The 16935-nt window shown below is 38.5% G+C and overlaps 3 protein-coding genes and 1 pseudogene across 3 annotated transcripts; all 4 read left to right on the forward strand.

Moving 5' to 3' along the window:
* Window positions 1-3435: 3435 nt before the first annotated feature.
* On the forward strand, window positions 3436-6269 carry LOC149391169 (ATP-dependent protease La (LON) domain protein). The gene is made up of 7 exons (XM_089620632.1): window positions 3436-3686; window positions 3769-3837; window positions 4473-4592; window positions 4672-4750; window positions 5005-5135; window positions 5393-5534; window positions 5862-6269. The coding sequence occupies exons 1-7, from the start codon at window positions 3444-3446 to the stop codon at window positions 6020-6022; spliced, it is 945 nt and encodes a 314-aa protein (XP_089476758.1). The 5' UTR covers window positions 3436-3443; the 3' UTR covers window positions 6023-6269.
* Window positions 6270-6425: 156 nt separating this feature from the next.
* Window positions 6426-8503, forward strand: LOC149391170 (alpha/beta-Hydrolases superfamily protein). Its single transcript, XM_089620631.1, has 4 exons — window positions 6426-6519; window positions 6644-6914; window positions 7062-7312; window positions 7795-8503. The coding sequence occupies exons 2-4, from the start codon at window positions 6786-6788 to the stop codon at window positions 8351-8353; spliced, it is 939 nt and encodes a 312-aa protein (XP_089476757.1). The 5' UTR covers window positions 6426-6519; window positions 6644-6785; the 3' UTR covers window positions 8354-8503.
* Window positions 8504-10285: 1782 nt separating this feature from the next.
* On the forward strand, window positions 10286-12369 carry LOC149391171 (uncharacterized; annotated as a pseudogene).
* Window positions 12370-14797: 2428 nt separating this feature from the next.
* On the forward strand, window positions 14798-16928 carry LOC149391172 (F-box/LRR-repeat/kelch-repeat protein At1g09650-like). The gene is made up of 2 exons (XM_089620797.1): window positions 14798-14988; window positions 15495-16928. Exon 2 carries the CDS (start codon window positions 15522-15524, stop codon window positions 16749-16751), a length of 1230 nt encoding a protein of 409 aa, XP_089476923.1. The 5' UTR covers window positions 14798-14988; window positions 15495-15521; the 3' UTR covers window positions 16752-16928.
* Window positions 16929-16935: the final 7 nt, after the last annotated feature.

Consider the following 16935-nt stretch of genomic DNA (forward strand, 5'->3'; position numbering starts at 1 on the left):
TTGATTTGATTTATTATACCACAATTTTGACTGTGTAGTCTAAAGTTATTGCCGGTCAAAGTTGTCATCTCTATAAGCTACGAAAATGGTTGTCAAAATGCTCAAAAAATGACATGTCTCGTGATAGGGGCGCATCATTATTCTAAAAAAAGTGCGAGAGACAAAGACTCATTTAACACAATGATCACCACACCATTTTCATTAGTTACTCTTGTTGTTGCACTACCATTTATGGAAACCAAGTTCATGAGATCGTCGTCGGCGACCGAACAAAATCTACATCGACCAGCCTTCATCCTCCCATCATCACCGCTGTCAAAGACCACCACAACTTTATCACTGCCATGACGTTTCCCTAGAGTCGCACTCGCAGAATGCCTCATCGGCCTTATCATTGCACCATTTTTACCGCCGATCTACGTCGCTTCAAAATCATAACTGGCATACCTCACATCTCCTTCTCTCACCGCCCGAAAAAAGCTTTATCTAGGGACAAGAGATCCACTTAGTTCGTCTCCCCCGAGCCGATGATTGGACGACGAGCAACCAGAGCCATCGCCACAATAGCCCTATAGAAGAATAAGTAATGTGTTTTTTTCCGCAGCCCTATCAGCATCGGTGATGCTCATGAACTTCTCGTGCCCCTTCGAGGTAGTTGTGGCCGATGTCCCGAATGCTCAGATCGGGGACGTTATCGTTTTCCTCTTGAGGAGGTTCGGGTGGTGCTTTGCCTTCGGGGTTGTCGTCGGGGCCTTGCTCCTAGTCTTCAATCTCCAGTCTCAATTGGATATACTCATGTGCGTCTTGCTACTCAAAGACATCGTTGATGAGGGCGGCTTGTCCTCCGAGTCTCTCGACAACGCCGGCGAGACAAAAGATACTCATATCCATTTGCTCCATTCGTGTGTCTCGGTCGCCTTAAACGGGTGCGGAGAGAACCTCCTCTCGAGGGGCATCGTTCCCTTGGGCTTGGTGGGCTCGGGCATGAGTGTTGAATGCGACGCTTCCTGTGGAGAGGTGCGGCCCTTGGAAATGGTTAGGTGGCTAGCCATTTGTTGTTGGTGCGTCTTTTGGTCTTCGGCGGAGGAAGTGAGTTTGCCGGTGGAGAAATCGTGGTTGTTCTCGAGATCCCCTCCTTCTAGCGCCAAAATGTTAAGCCGTTTTTTAGGTTTAACATTTGTTAACACGCGGTGTGCTAGGAATAGTCACGTTCTTAGTATTGAATGAGTCCAAAATCACTATTCGAGATTCCAAAAGGCTTAAAGAAGTTTAGGACAAGGCCCAAAACATCTGAGAGCTTCACAATAATCTTTAAATCGTGTTTTGGGAAGAGAAGTCATTCTTCAAGATTCCAAAGGGCTCGAGAAAAGTTAAAACATCAACGCTGCAAAGAGCTTCAGAGAGGATCCTTGAATCGTGTAGTGGGTTGATGAGATTTTCCTCTTACTAAGTGAAGAGCATGAGAATTGATTTCTCAAGCTCTTGGAAACTTTTAGAAAGAGAAATGTAATTTGACTTTGTTAACATTGGTTTGTAAAATGAAGTGTTTGAGATGTGTTGTTACGCTATTTGTTGGCTTTATTTTTTAGTGCAAGTTGTAAGGAAAGATGTCGGTCTTCATACTCCAGCTTCTGGTAAGACATCCTTCCTCCTGTGCGCAGACTGTAATTCTGGCAAATTTCCGGTTTTGCCAGATTGCCTTGCTAGTGACCTTATTGTGCAATATTCTTGCGGTTATGGGTAATGAAACCCTAGATACACTTCCAGGATTGTACATCTGCTATAAAAGCCTTGGGCTACCCCCTCAGCAGCCTTGACGCTTTATCAAAATACTTAGAGCTACTAGACGTGCACGACTGGCGGATTGAGAGACTTTGTGTATTGATAAGAGCGGTGTAATTCCTCAAACACTATTTCAGAAGATTGAGTGTTTGTGAGATTTGAGTTATGTGTTAACGTGATTGAAGTTTCACGAGCGTTGAAGACTGAAGTCGACCGAACATATGCGTTTGCTTGAAGAGTGGAATTGAGAGGGGTCTCAAATTCAGGGGGAGTCCCTAGTCTAGGTATCCACTTGTGGTAATAGTTTCTAGGGCTTTGATTTGGTGTTGTAATCATATAAGACCTTGTTTGTACTATTGACTACTATATCCTTGTTTGTTGCACCCAACTGAGTAACTATATTGTATGTCTTTTCTTTATCGCACTTTTGTTGATTATCCATTATCTGTGTTTAAGCAAGTTGTTGGACACATTGTCAATACATTGTGTACGACATCTTGTCTTCGTGACTAAACAGAATTTTCAAGATGGAGTAAATATTTCCTCTTTCATTCTAGCGAGAATGCAGGTGAATTATTTCTCTTTTGTGTTTTTTGGTGAGAGAGATGAGAGAAAATGCTTTTTTTTTTCTTGTGGTGTTTTTGAGTGGAGAAAGGTCAAGAGAGAGATAAATTTAGCATAGATTTGCCTAAGTTTTTATTTTCTTGAGAGAAAGTGGTGGAGTGAAAATAGTATTTATAGAGTTTTGGGAGAGTGTTCAGGTGATATTAGGGTTTATTGGCAGGCTCCACTTGATTTTGGCCTTGAAATTGTCTACATGTGACTTGGGCGAGCAAGTCATGCTACTGGGCGGGTTGTGTCCTTATGCTGACGTGATGTGCCCACTTTGGCGGATAGAAGAAATCGTTCAAGGTGAATGACGTGGCAAAAGGAGTCTTGGCTTTGGTTTAGGCGGATGACGTGGCAAAAGGAGTCTTGGCTTTGGTTTCTATCAGGCGGAAGACTTGGTCAACTATATTGGCTGAAGAGATGTGGTAGTGGGTCCAACTCCTTTTATTTTTTTTTATTTTTTTTTTTTTTATCTATCTCTTGTTTGTTGCTTTTTTATTTTACATTTCTGCTTAACAGCACAAACCAGATCAATTCCGATCTTTTGAAAACAAAAATGAAGAAAATGACTCAAATTAAAATAAGAGCCATGCATTACACTATGAGAAAATTTAGCATGGGTTGGACAATATATTTAATATTTAAATAATTAAGCTATAATTTTAATTGAGAGTAGTTATTTATATATTTCTTTTTTCTTTTTGTTGTTAGCTCAAAATCAATTATAATCTAATGTCATTTATATATTTTAATTACACTATATACAAACCTAACATGATTAAATGACTTTTCTTCTTCTTCATCTTCCTCTATTTCTTTCCAAGATCTCGTTGAATTATTATACTAAAATTAATTTGACACATTTTATAACTTGCAAATATTCTAACAAATACATATCCGAGTAGTAGTATTATATAATTTTACTGCAGCGGGTAACAAATGTAATAAAGTTGAGATTGCGGGGCACTCGAGAGAGAGTACGGAGAGAGGGAGTGAAAGTGCAGTGGTATTTAAAAATAGCCCAAATTAGTAAATTATAAAATGAAAAGAAAATGAGTTGTTCGCTCCTCAACCTTGCAATCCCTTTTCCCTCCGAAAACTATACCCAATCTCCGCCAAACACCACTCTCCGATTCCACACCCGGCTCTGCCACCGCCGTCAAAATGGCTTCCTCGGAGAACCAGAATCGATCGTCTCTCTCAACTCCGACCTCTCTACCAGAGTCCGACGCCGCCGTTTCGCTCTCGCCGCGGCTTCCATGGAGCTCCCTCTCCTTCCTTTCCCCTCCGACGAGGTTCGTTTGCTCTTTCTTTCTCGTTGATTCTGAAAACTCATTTCTCAGCGTCCGTGGCCCTATTCTGTGTGTATTGTTTCAGGTCTTTGTTCCTTCTGAGAGTAAGACACTGCATTTGTATGAAGCAAGATATCTCGCTCTGCTCGAGGAGGTACTATTTCTTCATCTCATCGTTGAAGCATTCCAGAAATGAAACCATCGAGTTTTTTTTTTTTTTTTTGAATTATCCATGAGCGATATGTTAGTAGTATAAGTAGTACAATAGATGGCATTTGTTATATTTACTTGATTTTCATATGCATCATTAGTATTTTGGTTCTTGAAATAGCCTGTCTTTAGAAAGATAAGAATGATTATACTTTTTTTTTTCATTTTTAATTGCATAGCCTTGGCAGTTTATTACGCGTTATAAAACAGTTTTAAAAGAATTTTGAGCATTGAATATACTTGTCTTAAACTTCACTTTTGATGAGGCTCCAAGTTCTCTCAGCTGTCAATCAATAATTCCTCAGTTCCTTTGAATGCTTTAATCCTCGCAGATATGTTTTCTTAATCTATATTATTCATCTTTCACGCAATACTGAAATTTATAAATTACCAAAGTAAGACAATATTGATATGAGGCATATGACTGGGGGCCATATTGTCTTGCACATATTCATGTTTCCAGAGACTCACGAGTAATTATATAGTGATTCTCTGCCAGGTCATATACACAATTTTTTTTTTTTTTTTTTTTTTAACACAAAATAGTCTAACCCATTGTTATTATATTTGTTGTTGCAGTCATTGACAAATAAGTCGAAGCTTTTTGTGCATTTTGTGTTGGATCCTATTATAGTGGAGGATTCATCACCTGAGCCTTCATTTGCGGCCAGATATGCCTGTCTGGTTTCGATTGAAAATGTGAGATTTTGGAAATTTAAGTATGCACTATACAATTTTCTATTTTCAAGAAAATAAAATTGCTTTCAGTACGATGCAGGTTAAAAGATTAGAAGTTGGAGCATTGGTCTCTATCAGAGGAATTGGCCGCGTGAAGATAATGGAATTTGCCGAGGCAAGTACTCAAAGACAAATTCAAATTCTATAAAATATACTGCACTAGAGAATACCATAATAAGATGTCTCTAAACCGCACTCTTAAAGTACATAAACAAGTGAAGTCACTTCATGGAAACAACTCTCTATCTTTAGATCTAGCCAAATCTTTTTTTTTTTTTTTTTTTTCAATTGTTAATTTATAATATTTTGGAATTAGTCTTAGAAATTGTCTCTATCTGATATGTTTTTCAACCGCTGCATCACATGCAGGTAGAACCATTCTTAAAAGGTTTAGTCACACCAATGCAAGATGTGGTTTCCGAGAATTCAAGCACCGTCGACTTGAAAGCTACAGAAGTGAAGGAGGCTCTTCAGAGTTTGAACAGCGTGGAGATTAAATTAAAGGTACGAGCGTGACTGATTGTTGTTCGTGTTCCAGTTCCCAAACTCCCCTTAAACATGGGAAAATCAGCCGTAGACCATTCTATTGTTCAGACCACTCTACATCATTTATACTTGAGGTGTCCCAAGTTTCGGATTTTCTTGGTAAATCAACGAATATCAATGTACTACTTGTACGAAGCTACTTCAAGTATGAGTTCTCTACTTGCACGGATATCAAATATGAATATTTTCTTTTCTTTTGTTTCTCAAATCATTAGGCTCCAAAGGAGGCATTATTGCAGACACACACTGCAAACTCTCTGAGCTGGGCTGAAAGCACACCATCTGTGGACTGTGATGGGGATTTTATTCCATCTTTGGGCGAACGGGTTTCTTTTGCTGGCTTTCAACCTGTGTCCGGTAATTTCTGCTCTCATTATTTAGTCTTGATTGCGAATGATAGGTTTGATTACTTGTCTGTCACAGCCTAGTTGGTTTAAATTTAAATAACAATAGCAAGATTGAGATAAGCTTCATTGAACTTGAGCTTAATCCATCACTGGAAATACTCATTGACCCAGCAGCATTGACTTGAAAATTGCACCGTATAAGTACCTGATAGACTCTGATTTTCATTCAATGCAATAAACATATCAAAAGATACATTGAAGGATTTTTGTTGATCAGTACATATATTGTTATGAATGGGAGGTCACTGTTTGATGTGGTGTACTGTGTTGTTGACAGGTTCAACTGATTCGGAACTTCTAAAGTTGCAATACAAGAAATTGAGGGCTATGGAGCTTAAAGACACGCTTCAAAGGCTTGATGAATCATTAGCGTTAATCAAAGAGAATACTTCCATGGTTGCAGCCAGGCTGGCGATTCAATCCTTGGGGATTCCATGAACTAACGACTCTGCGACCAGTTTTCCATACTGGTGGCAACTCGAAAGGAGAAATAACATTTGCGTAGATTTGTAAAGCTCTTCATTGTAATTTGTTGTATATTATCAATAGAAAGGCACATGAAAATCTGTAGTATTGTATAGACTGAGTAATGCATGTCTAAATTGTGATTTTTTCCCTTTCTTAGGAACCATTGCAGAAATTCTCTCATTTTCACACCAAAACTATCTTTCTAGTACTGCAGAAATTGTTCTTGGTGAAATTATATGCTAACTCTTGGCTTCGACTAGACTGTCGGTCTTGGATTGAAGGCCACTATGAACGGAGATATTTGGCCACAAGCTGCCGTGACATGGCAGATTCGACTGTGTCCGAAGTATGGACGGATTTTTATCGGTTGAGGTCGGGTCTAGATTTGCATTTCCTTGCTTTTTGTTTGCAGTTATGTTTGTGACTCCATCTCATTGGTCACCCATCTTTGCCCACAAGTCATGGAGGTAAACTCTTGAAGCAAATTTTGCTCCTTCCAAATTTTTTTTTCGTACAGTGTTGGTATTTCACAAATAGAATTTGTCTTTCATTTGATTTATCCATTGGTCCACACTCATTGGCCCCCACAAGATACTTGCTGTCTTGAAGATATTATTTTGAGGCCAGCGATTGGTGAGAAAAGGCAAAAGGATATGGTGGCTACAACTTGCAAAATATCTATTCATGGCTAAAGGGTGGTCGTTTGAAAAACCAGAGAGGAAACAATAGTACAATGGGTTCAGCCTCAACTATAACTCCTCCAATAATTAGCTCTATTAACAACACCAATCCTCGTCTCTCTTCTCTCCGAATCTCCTTCAATCGTCCCTTTCGGCTACAACCTCGGTTTCGTTTATTCTCTGTACGTTCTTCTCTTCATTATCTTCACCCGTGTTTTTACTTTATAAAACTCTGCTGAGGTTCCATTTTGACGCAACATATCATGATTGGCAATTTGTGCTTATAAAATAGAGTATTGGCTTGACTGTAAAGCTTCAGTTTTGTACAGAGAGAACGCAAGTCGAACCTGGCTGCTCGAAGAATAAACTGCTCCGCCGTAGAAGTGGAAAACGGTTTAGAAGATGAAGCGTGCGAGTTGGTTAACGGGAAGGAACTCTCCATCGGCGAAATCCAGGCGTATCTCTTTCAGGCCGTGAAGAACAACAACCGAATCGGAATACTTCTCTTGTCCGACATCTTTGGATTCGAAGACTCGGCCACCAGAGATTTTGCCTACCGCGTCGCCTGCAACGGCTACAAGTAATAACCTCTAATGCACTTCTCTTCATTGCTCACGCAGTGCCTTTATAAAATATCAAAAAATTTAAGTAATTAGCCAATTAAAACGTTTGTGATTGCTATATAGTCGAAGTTTCGTAAATTTAAGGTAAATAGCTATAAAGATGACATGTCATTCTTGTTTTGCCATTTCATTGAAATAAAATGGTGGAGTAATTACGACAATTTACACGTGTAAATACATGGACGTGACTATTTATCTAAGATTTACGAAACATTGGCTATATAACAATGTGAAACTGTAAATATGACTATACCTAATGGACCCATTAAATATCACCAATAAATAACAAGAGACGAGTAACTCGTGACTTTTAAACACGCCACTTTGAACTGGTACTCGTTTGAGCTTCTTTGGGCTGTGATATTACGAGCTTATATCTCAAAACCAATTAACAATGAGAGGAGTAACTCGTGACTTTATATATTTTGTGACGATGCAGTGTTCTAGTTCCGGACCTCTTCCAGGGAGATCCGTGGTCGAAGCACCGTCCAAAGGAGGATTTAGAGCAGTGGATCGCGGGGCAAGACCCGCAGAGAGTGGCGCGAGACGTGGACGCAGCGACGAAGTGGATGGTGGACGAATTCGTGGAGTCGGAGCCAGAGTCGAAGAAGAAGAAGAAGAAGCTCGGCGTGATCGGGTTCTGCTACGGCGGAGGGAGAGTCATCGAGGCTCTGGCACGCGACGAGGGAGGGTTTTTTGGGGCGGGCGTGTCGTTTTACGGCACGAGGATCGACCGTTCCTTGGCCTCGAAGGTCAAAGTCCCGGTCCTGTTTGTTGCTGGGGACGGAGATCCTCTGTGCCCGGTTGATTTGGTGGAGGATTTGGAGAAAAGCGTGGGTAAGGATTCGAGGGCGGTTGTGTTTAAGGGAAGGGGTCACGGTTTCGTGCACCGGCCGAGCTCGGCGGAGGAAGATGGTGATGCGGAGGAGGCTTTTCTCATCACTAGAAATTGGCTGCAAGATTGTTTGGCGGTGCCTGTGGTGGAACCCGATTCCTAGCTTTTGTAATGTTTCATGTTATAAGGAAACTTTGGCAGTTAGTATATGAAGTGAGACGACAACAAAAAAAAAGTGACAAATAATTCAACTTTATTTTTACGAAAGATGTTGATTGGTTTGGCATTTACACTAAATAAAGAAAATTATAAAATAAACATCAGCTTTTGACTCTTTTTCTCATTAAAAGCAAGGATTTAAATACCGTTACCGTTACCGTTCCGAGGTTTAAAATTTACTAGTAACCGCTAGTACTGTAAAGGAATACCGGGGGAAACAGGAAAAAAAAGGAAACCGGTACCGTTGAACTTACAGTTACCGTTGAGGAATACCGTCAAATACCGTATTTACCGAGAGTAATCCAGAAAAAATATACAAAAAACATACATAATACGTAGGATAAAATTCATAAAATTAAAAATAGTGTACAATATTTCAATACATTACCAAATTACAAACACAAAGTTCAATTATACAAACCAAAATGACAAAGTTCAACAGTACAAACCAAAATGATAAAGTTCAACACAATCCACTAAATACCATAGTTCAAATTCAACATAAAATAAATAATTTGAACTAAATCATTAAAAACGAACGACAAATTTCGTGAAGAACACTAAATATCATCAGATTTTAAGAATTGTCGGTATTTGACCACTTACCGGTAAGTTTCCGTCGGTATGCGTAAAAATTGCCTAAAGACTGTCGGTAAGTGGACGGTTTCCCCAAAATCCAAGAAAAAAACGGAAAGTGAACGGTTTTGTACATTCCGGTACTGGGACTTTGAAAAAAACGGTTTTCGGACCGGTTTCCGTCCGGTTTCCCCGGAATTTCAAACCTTGATTAAAAGTCCCCAACCCCGTCAAGCTGTGAACTCGGGTCGGCATTAAAGTTTAAACAAGGGGAAATGGTGATAAAAATACTAAATGTTTAGACAAAACACTATTTATATACTCATTTTTTTTTTCTTGGGAAAAAATAATCAAAGTTTCAAATTTAGTTACATGTAAATACTTTGCCGTTAAAATTTCTGTTTGAACTTAATGGTCCGAGTAGTAATGGTTCCACTATAACGTAACATGTGGTATTTTTGCCAAAGAAAAAAAACTTTGATATATAAGTAGTATTTTGACCAAACATTGAGTATTATTACCACCACTTCCCCTTTAAATAATGAGAAATGTAGATATTGTTTTTTTTTTTAAATAGAAAGTGTAGATATTGTTATTATAATGTTACGAATGGAGACATATAAGAGCATCTCCAATGGCTGGCAACTTAAGTTGCATATGAGTAACATGGATGACACTCAAAATTGTCTACCCATTGGAGTTAATATAAAAAAGGAGCTATTTTGGCAATTCTTTGGTAGAGGCTCACAATTTAGCACAGGTGCCAAATGAATATTTTTTTTTATTATTATTTTTATTATTTGTTTTATAATTCCACCAACTCCCATCTATCAACTCTATATGACTTCATTTGCAATCTCACGTTAATTGTTGCATGCAAGAAAAATGTTACACAACAACAGTAATTGAAAACAAATGTTAGTCATAAAAAAAAAACAAATGTTACACGTTAAAAAAAAAGTAGTTGCAAATTTGGACTATGCATTCATTACTTTTATTTGACTTCATCTTGGTTTATTTTTATTTTTTATATTTCCAATTATTTTCATATTTCCCAATTTTGTTATTGTATATTCCCCATTTTATTTTTTTTGTATGTTTCCAATCTTTTTCATATTTTTAATTTTATGAAATTGTTATTGTATATATGACACTATGTCTACTTCAATGAAAACCATATTCTCATATTCCTTTTATTCAATTCTCAAATATTTCTCCCTAAAAAAAAATCTCTCTCATATATATATATATATATATTACATTTTGCTCTATTGTTATTATAGTATTCTACACACAAAAAATGGATTCATCAAACTCTCATAATTCCTATGAAAATATGAGTGTAGACGATATCATAATAGCAAAATGTACAGAAGAATATGATGAAACGTACTACAAACGTTATTGTTGGTGGTAGCTCAAGAAGACAACAAAGTACGAGAGCATACTTGGATAGGCGTCATGAAGAAGGACACCAACGTTTGTTCGACGATTACTTTTCGGATAACCCGGTGTACACAAAAGATCAATTTCGGAGAAGATTTCGAATGCGTAGACTTGTGTTCGAACGCATAGTGCATGCCCTTGGTGTTTATTCGACGTATTTCTAGATGCAGAGAGACGTAATCGGGAGAAGAGGGCTTTCACCGCTACAGAACTGCACTGCAACTATTCGAATGTTGGCTTATGGAGCTCCCGCAGACTATGTTGATGAATATGTTCAAATGGGTGAAAGTATTGCTATCGAATGTCTTGTCAATTTTGTCCGGGGAGTAAATGAAATTTTTGGTGACCAATATCTGCGAAGGCCCAACGCAGACAATGTTCGTCATTTACTTCAAATGGGGGAGGCACATGGATTTCCTGGCATGTTGGGAAGCATTGATAGTATGCATTGGGAATGGAAGAATTGTCATGTTGCATGGAAATGTCAATTCACACGAGGTGATTATGGTACTCCAACGATTATGCTCGAAGCAGTCGCATCAGCAGATCTTTGGATTTGACATACATTTTTTGGTGTGCCGTGATCCAATAATGATCTCAATGTGTTGAATCAATCCACATTATTTACCAACATCTTACAAGGGCAAGCTCCACGAGTTCAATTTACCGTAAATGACACACAATACAACAACGATTATTATCTAGCAGATGGTATGTATCCAGAGTGGGGTACGTTTGTTAAAACTGTCCCAAGAAGAGATGTTCTCCATATTACACTACTCCTATCCTTTATAAAGGAGCATTTTCCTTTCCATTTGCAACTCACAACTCACCATTCTCACCACTCTACTCATCATTCTTTAATTGCTTAAATGGATTCCCACACCCAATTCTCTTAATTCTTCATCTTCAAACTTTCAAAATCTCAACTTTCCATATTCTCAGTTCTCACAAAATTCACCAAATTATCTACTTCCAAACTTGATGCACCCAAATTTTCAATTTTCTATGTCTTCTTTCCCTTCCATAAATTTTGGATCCCCTCCATAGCCCACATCACCATATGTCCACAAAACAGCTCCCCCTCAAACACCATCAACACCCGTCTCCAAAAGTCAAACTACACCTATCGCAGAAGGGTTGGAAACCATAGTGATGCAACATGAAGAAGAACCGAGGCGTAGAGGAAAACAAAACGTGAAATGGAGCCAAGAAGCAAGCATACTCCTGATAAGCGGATGGCTTAATACGTCTAAAGATGTCGTCATTGGGAATGACCAAACATCAACTAGTTTTTGGAATCGTATTGCCGACTACTTCAACAAAGACCGTCCAAGAAAAGAGCCACAGAGTTCAGAAAAACAGTGCAAAGATCATTGGACAAAGGCGAATCAAAATGTGGCACGTTTTAATGGGTGTTATCAACGAGTACAACGAGCACACCATAGTGGTTGGTCAGATGAACAGATTATTGAGAATGCGCACCAAATATATAGGTCAGAAAATAACAACTCTACTTTTACGCTTGACTATTGTTGGAGATTATTGAAGGATGAGCCTAAATGGAACGCAATTCACCAAAGAGAAGGTGTAAAGAGAACAAAAATTTCAGAAGCAAGAGCTTATAGTTCATCGTCCAATCCAGAAAAGAGTAATGATGAAGTACATGAAGTTCGCCCGACCGGCCAAAAGGCGGCCAAGAGAAAGGAAAAAAGAAAAGATAAACAAGATACTAATGCTGCATTCTTAGAAGCTCAAACACGGAAAACAGCAGCATTGGAGAAATTGGTGGAGATAAGAGGGAAAGAGGAAGAAAATAGTAGGATGAATCAGTATATGGATTATCTCATTGTTGACACATCGTACATGACTCCAGAGCAAAAGAAGGATCATGAAAGCATGTGTACTTATATTAAGACTAATATCTTAAAGTTTTGATTATTATGATTTTAATTTTAATAAAAAAATTATTATTATATGAGTCATTATTTTTTTTAATTTTTGTTGTTGTTGTGCAATCTTCTATTTTAATTAATTATATTTAATTTTTAATTTATCATATGAATCTAAATTATAAAAAAATAAATTGTAAACAATAAAAGAAAGGTAAATTAATTATGGTGGGCAACTTTTAAAGCAACTTGCATTGGAGTGATTTTGTTAAAAATTGCCAATTTAGTGACGTGGAAGAGAGATATAATTAAATAATATTATTTTGATAAGGTGTTAAAGGTGAGCAACATTGGAGATGATAATATGGATAAGATCTCATATGATATTGGGCGTGTTTGGCATAGCTTTTTTAAGCATGTTTTTGCTGTTAGCAAAAACCAAACTGCAATCTTACTGTTTGGTAAAATAGTTTTTAGAAAAAATTTCAAAAACAATTTTAAAAATTGTACATGAGTCACAAAAGCTACGAATCTTAGCTTTTAGAAAAAGCGTTTTTGTATTTGATATAAAATTACTTTAATATCATCACGTGATTATCCATAGCACTGTTAATTATTTATTTTATGTCTATTTTAGTATTTTTACTATAATATATTTATTTTACCAAACGCAAATTCAGTTTTTGTTACCAGCAACAATTGTTTTATAAGCAGCTTACCAAACACCTGTTAATTTAAAAAAAAAACAGTTTTTCCAAAAACTGAATCTAAAAGCGTTTTTTTTTTAAACAAAACTATGCTAAACGATGCCATTACCTGACAAATATGGAGACAAAAAGTATTTCAAATATCGAGGACGATCTCATATATTTTAATTAGTATTTTAATAAAACTATCCAGTTACTTATATTTGTTAGGTTGTTTAACGGTTGAATTTCATACGTTTATTATAATAAGAGTTTTATAAGCAACTAGACAACCTAAAACGTTAGGTTTGGGATCTAGCCTATGTTTGGAGTTTTTTAGGGAAATAGCCAAACGTAATAGGTGTCAAATTATGTTTTACTTTTTTGTTCTCAGTTTTTTAATTAGCATATTTTTTTTTTCTTTTTTTGTGCGTTAATTGTTCCTGATACGTAGGAGGCAGTTATTTTGCTTTTGAATCATTATCCACGTTCTCTCTCTCTCTCTCTCCAGCCACTCCCCAAATCGGATCTGGGCGTTTTCTCTTTCTCTCTCTCTCTCTCTATCTCTCTCTCTCTCCAACCCGAGTGGGCTGCGCCCGGCGAGATCGGCACCGGGTGGCGTCGGCCTAGGAGCGCCGGGGAGAGCCGAGTCGACCGGCGTGGAGGCGTGCTCGGCGAGGCGCACCGGTCGGCGATGAAGATCAGCCGGACGATCTTCGTCCTCCCGGAGTACAGCGTCGCGTACGCCTCGACGTCGAGCTGCTCGCCGCTCACGATTGGCCGGCTGCGCTTCCCGTTTTCGCCGCCGTTGGCGTAGATCTCGTCTTCGATCATCGTCCCCGAGGGTTCGTCGCCTTCCATGGTCGGAGGAGATTGAGACTTAGGGTTTGCTGGTTTTTGGGAGGGGTTTCACTGGCAGAGTGGTGAGTAACATCTGTCGTTAATCTCGATTGTTCTCTCAGGACATCCAAGCGACGTCGCATCACAACTTTGAAAGAATAGAAAAAAAAAAAAATTGTAAGGAAAAAATAGTATATTATTTACAATTATTTCCATTTATTTCGAAACTAGATCTGAGTTTTTTTTTAACCCAGATCTCAGATCTGGTTTTTAAAAAAATAGTACAGACTGTGTTGTTACAGATGATTTATTTACAGTTATTTCCATTTATTTCCATTCAAGAATGAGATAATTTCCAGTAATTTACGTTTATTATCTGTGTTGACAGGTTCTCAACAGTAACGCCAATCTTGGTGAGCCGTTCTAGATTAGCGTGCCACGTATAACAATTTTGAAATTTTCTGTTATTTTATAATATTATTGCCTATTATTTAATAATATATTAATTATTTCCATTTGATTAAGTAAAATGGCAAATTAGTCTATTAATTATTGACACCTAAGCACGTTGGCTATTTCCCTAAAAGTTATGAAACATAGGCTAAAAACAAAATGTTTCAAAGTGGCTATTTTGCTACAATGCCCATATAATAAATGGACCAAATTTCTATAGAAAAAACTGTTGTAACTAATTAAATAATCATTTTCTAAAAAAAAAAAAAAAAAGTTTTAAGGACTTAAACACACCACCTCACGTGATAATACAAATACTGTTTTGGCAAAAAAAAAAAAAAAGAGTTCTTTCTAACGAAAATCATGTTTTCCATCTATTCTTTTATAATACATCAATTCAAAATGAGAGTTTAATATTTGCTCAATATCATATATTCCATTTCTCTGTGGAAAAATTAAGGTCAACGTTAAACGGCGGTATAAGTAAACGAAAGAGGGGAAAATGACGAAATTACCAAAGCTTATTTGGAATTTTCCCACAAAAGACGACACTCGTTTCGCCTGGTCCAGCGCTGGGTTTTGACGAAGTCGTCTTCTTCAAGTAAACAAGCACACCCAAATCCCAATCGTTCCTCACTTCTTCGAATCCGCAAAGACTCGCAATTCTTCCGTAACGCAGTGATCGGGTAAGACTTCATGTCTCTCATCACCTTTATTTTATTTTTTTTCCATCTGCGTTAATAATTTCTGCTTAACTGAGATTATTGACAGCATGCTTTGTATCAACCGTCACTGGAATTTTGTGAATCTGTATCGTTGATTTCATATTCTTCTTCTTCTTTGGCGTAACTAATATTTGTAAGTTTCTCGAATTAAGTCTTCAACTCTGAAATTCAAATCCACGAGTCGTTTCGGATTCCTTCGCTTTGAATCCATAATTATTATCTACAATGATAGACTTATGAATGTAAGAGCTCTAAGTTCAGTCATCGTCTCTTTGCGGAGCTTTGTTGATTTAGGGGAAAAGAAAAAATCACCGATCAGTTGAATTTGTGTATGAAATGGAAATTTGCACTAACTTTCTTTATATAATCACATGGAAACTGTGTATGAAATGTATGAATATCACTGATCGATTGAATATGTGTTTCTGTATCATAAACTATCTGATTCTTCTGTTTCTCTTCTTTAGTCTCTGTCACTCGATAGAGAAAAAGTAATGACGAAACCAATTGAAGCCAAGAGAGGAATCTTATTAAGATCAGTTGAAGAGAAGGCATTGGCAAAGATTGCAGAGGAAGAGAAAAGAAAGCAAGAGTCGGATCTTATGCGCGATCTTCCAAACGAGTGTGTCTCGTGTATCCTCATAAAACTCCCCATCGACGCTCTTCAGAGGTCCAGGCTGGTCTGCAAGCCTTGGTACAGCACAATCAACGAGCCTAAGTTCATCGAAGACCATCTCCGTCGCTCCGAGACCGTGTTCCTCTTCGCGTCGCCGAACAAGAAACCGGGACACAATCACGAGATGGTCTCGATCTTCCCAGAGGATCCGAAATCCTTCTCTGTCGAGGCGAAGCTTCACGAGCTGAGATCTTCCTTCATAGTCGAGAAGCCCTTCGTCCGCCGATCGTCAAAGCTCTTCATCAAGTTCTTGGAGCTGGAAGACGAGAGGCTTCGGGTCAGAGAGTTCGACACAAGCTGTTTGGGAAACATCAGAGCGAGCTGCGACGGTCTAGTCCTCCTCGATAACCTCGTGAAGAAAGGAGGGGTCGTGGTAATGAACCCGGTAACTAGAAAGCTCATGCCTCTTCCGCTCGGTACTCTCTCTCCGTGCCACGCAGAGTCTTACGGCTTGGCGTTGAGCCGCGGCGAGTACAAAGTGGTTCACTTGTTCAATGACTGCCTCGGCTATGTCTGCTGCGAGGTCATGAGCATCGGTGGGAGATCGTGGAGAGAGATAGACGGTCCCTCTTTCGGGCTCATCAGTTGGTTCGGTCACGACCCGATTTCCGCGATCGGGGCTCTTCATTGGACACCCCACATCGACTACAGCGATTATGTCGTGTCTATGGAAGTGGACGGGGAAAAGTTTCACCAGACACCGCTCCCGAAATGTAGCCGAACCCATGACAGGATTATCGAGCTGAATGGCTTGTTGTCTTTCGTGACCCACGAGAGCTTCGACCAAATCGACGTGTGGGTCTTGAAAAGCTTGTTCGGAGGCGTCTGGGTGAAGCACCACAGCATAACCAGAGGCTGCATTTTGGACATGGTTGCTTTCTGTGGTCTGAGGATCAGAGGGGATATAGTTTTCAAGAGAGATGAAGACGGGTCATTTTATCTTTATAGCCTCGAACTCCAAAACATGACAAGGTTTGAGATGAGGAACGAATGTCACGGAGGTTCTGTCACGCTCTTTCCTCATGTCAATAGCCTCGTCTCATGGTGAACAAGCAACTTGTGAGAGGTTCGTATGTTTTGTTTGTTGTTCAAGTATTATTGAGTGTCGTTTTTAGCAACTACATCATAGTTTCTTTTGGTCTGTCATGCTTGCTGAGTTCTGCTCATATAATTTGTATAATACCGTAATGGTCATAAAGCAAAAGTATACATACGGGCGAGGTGATATCGTT

Source organism: Urtica dioica, chromosome 7, assembly GCF_054948205.1.
Source record: "Urtica dioica subsp. dioica isolate 48M chromosome 7, U.dioica_male_clone48M_v1_H2, whole genome shotgun sequence".
Taxonomy (NCBI): domain Eukaryota; kingdom Viridiplantae; phylum Streptophyta; class Magnoliopsida; order Rosales; family Urticaceae; genus Urtica; species Urtica dioica.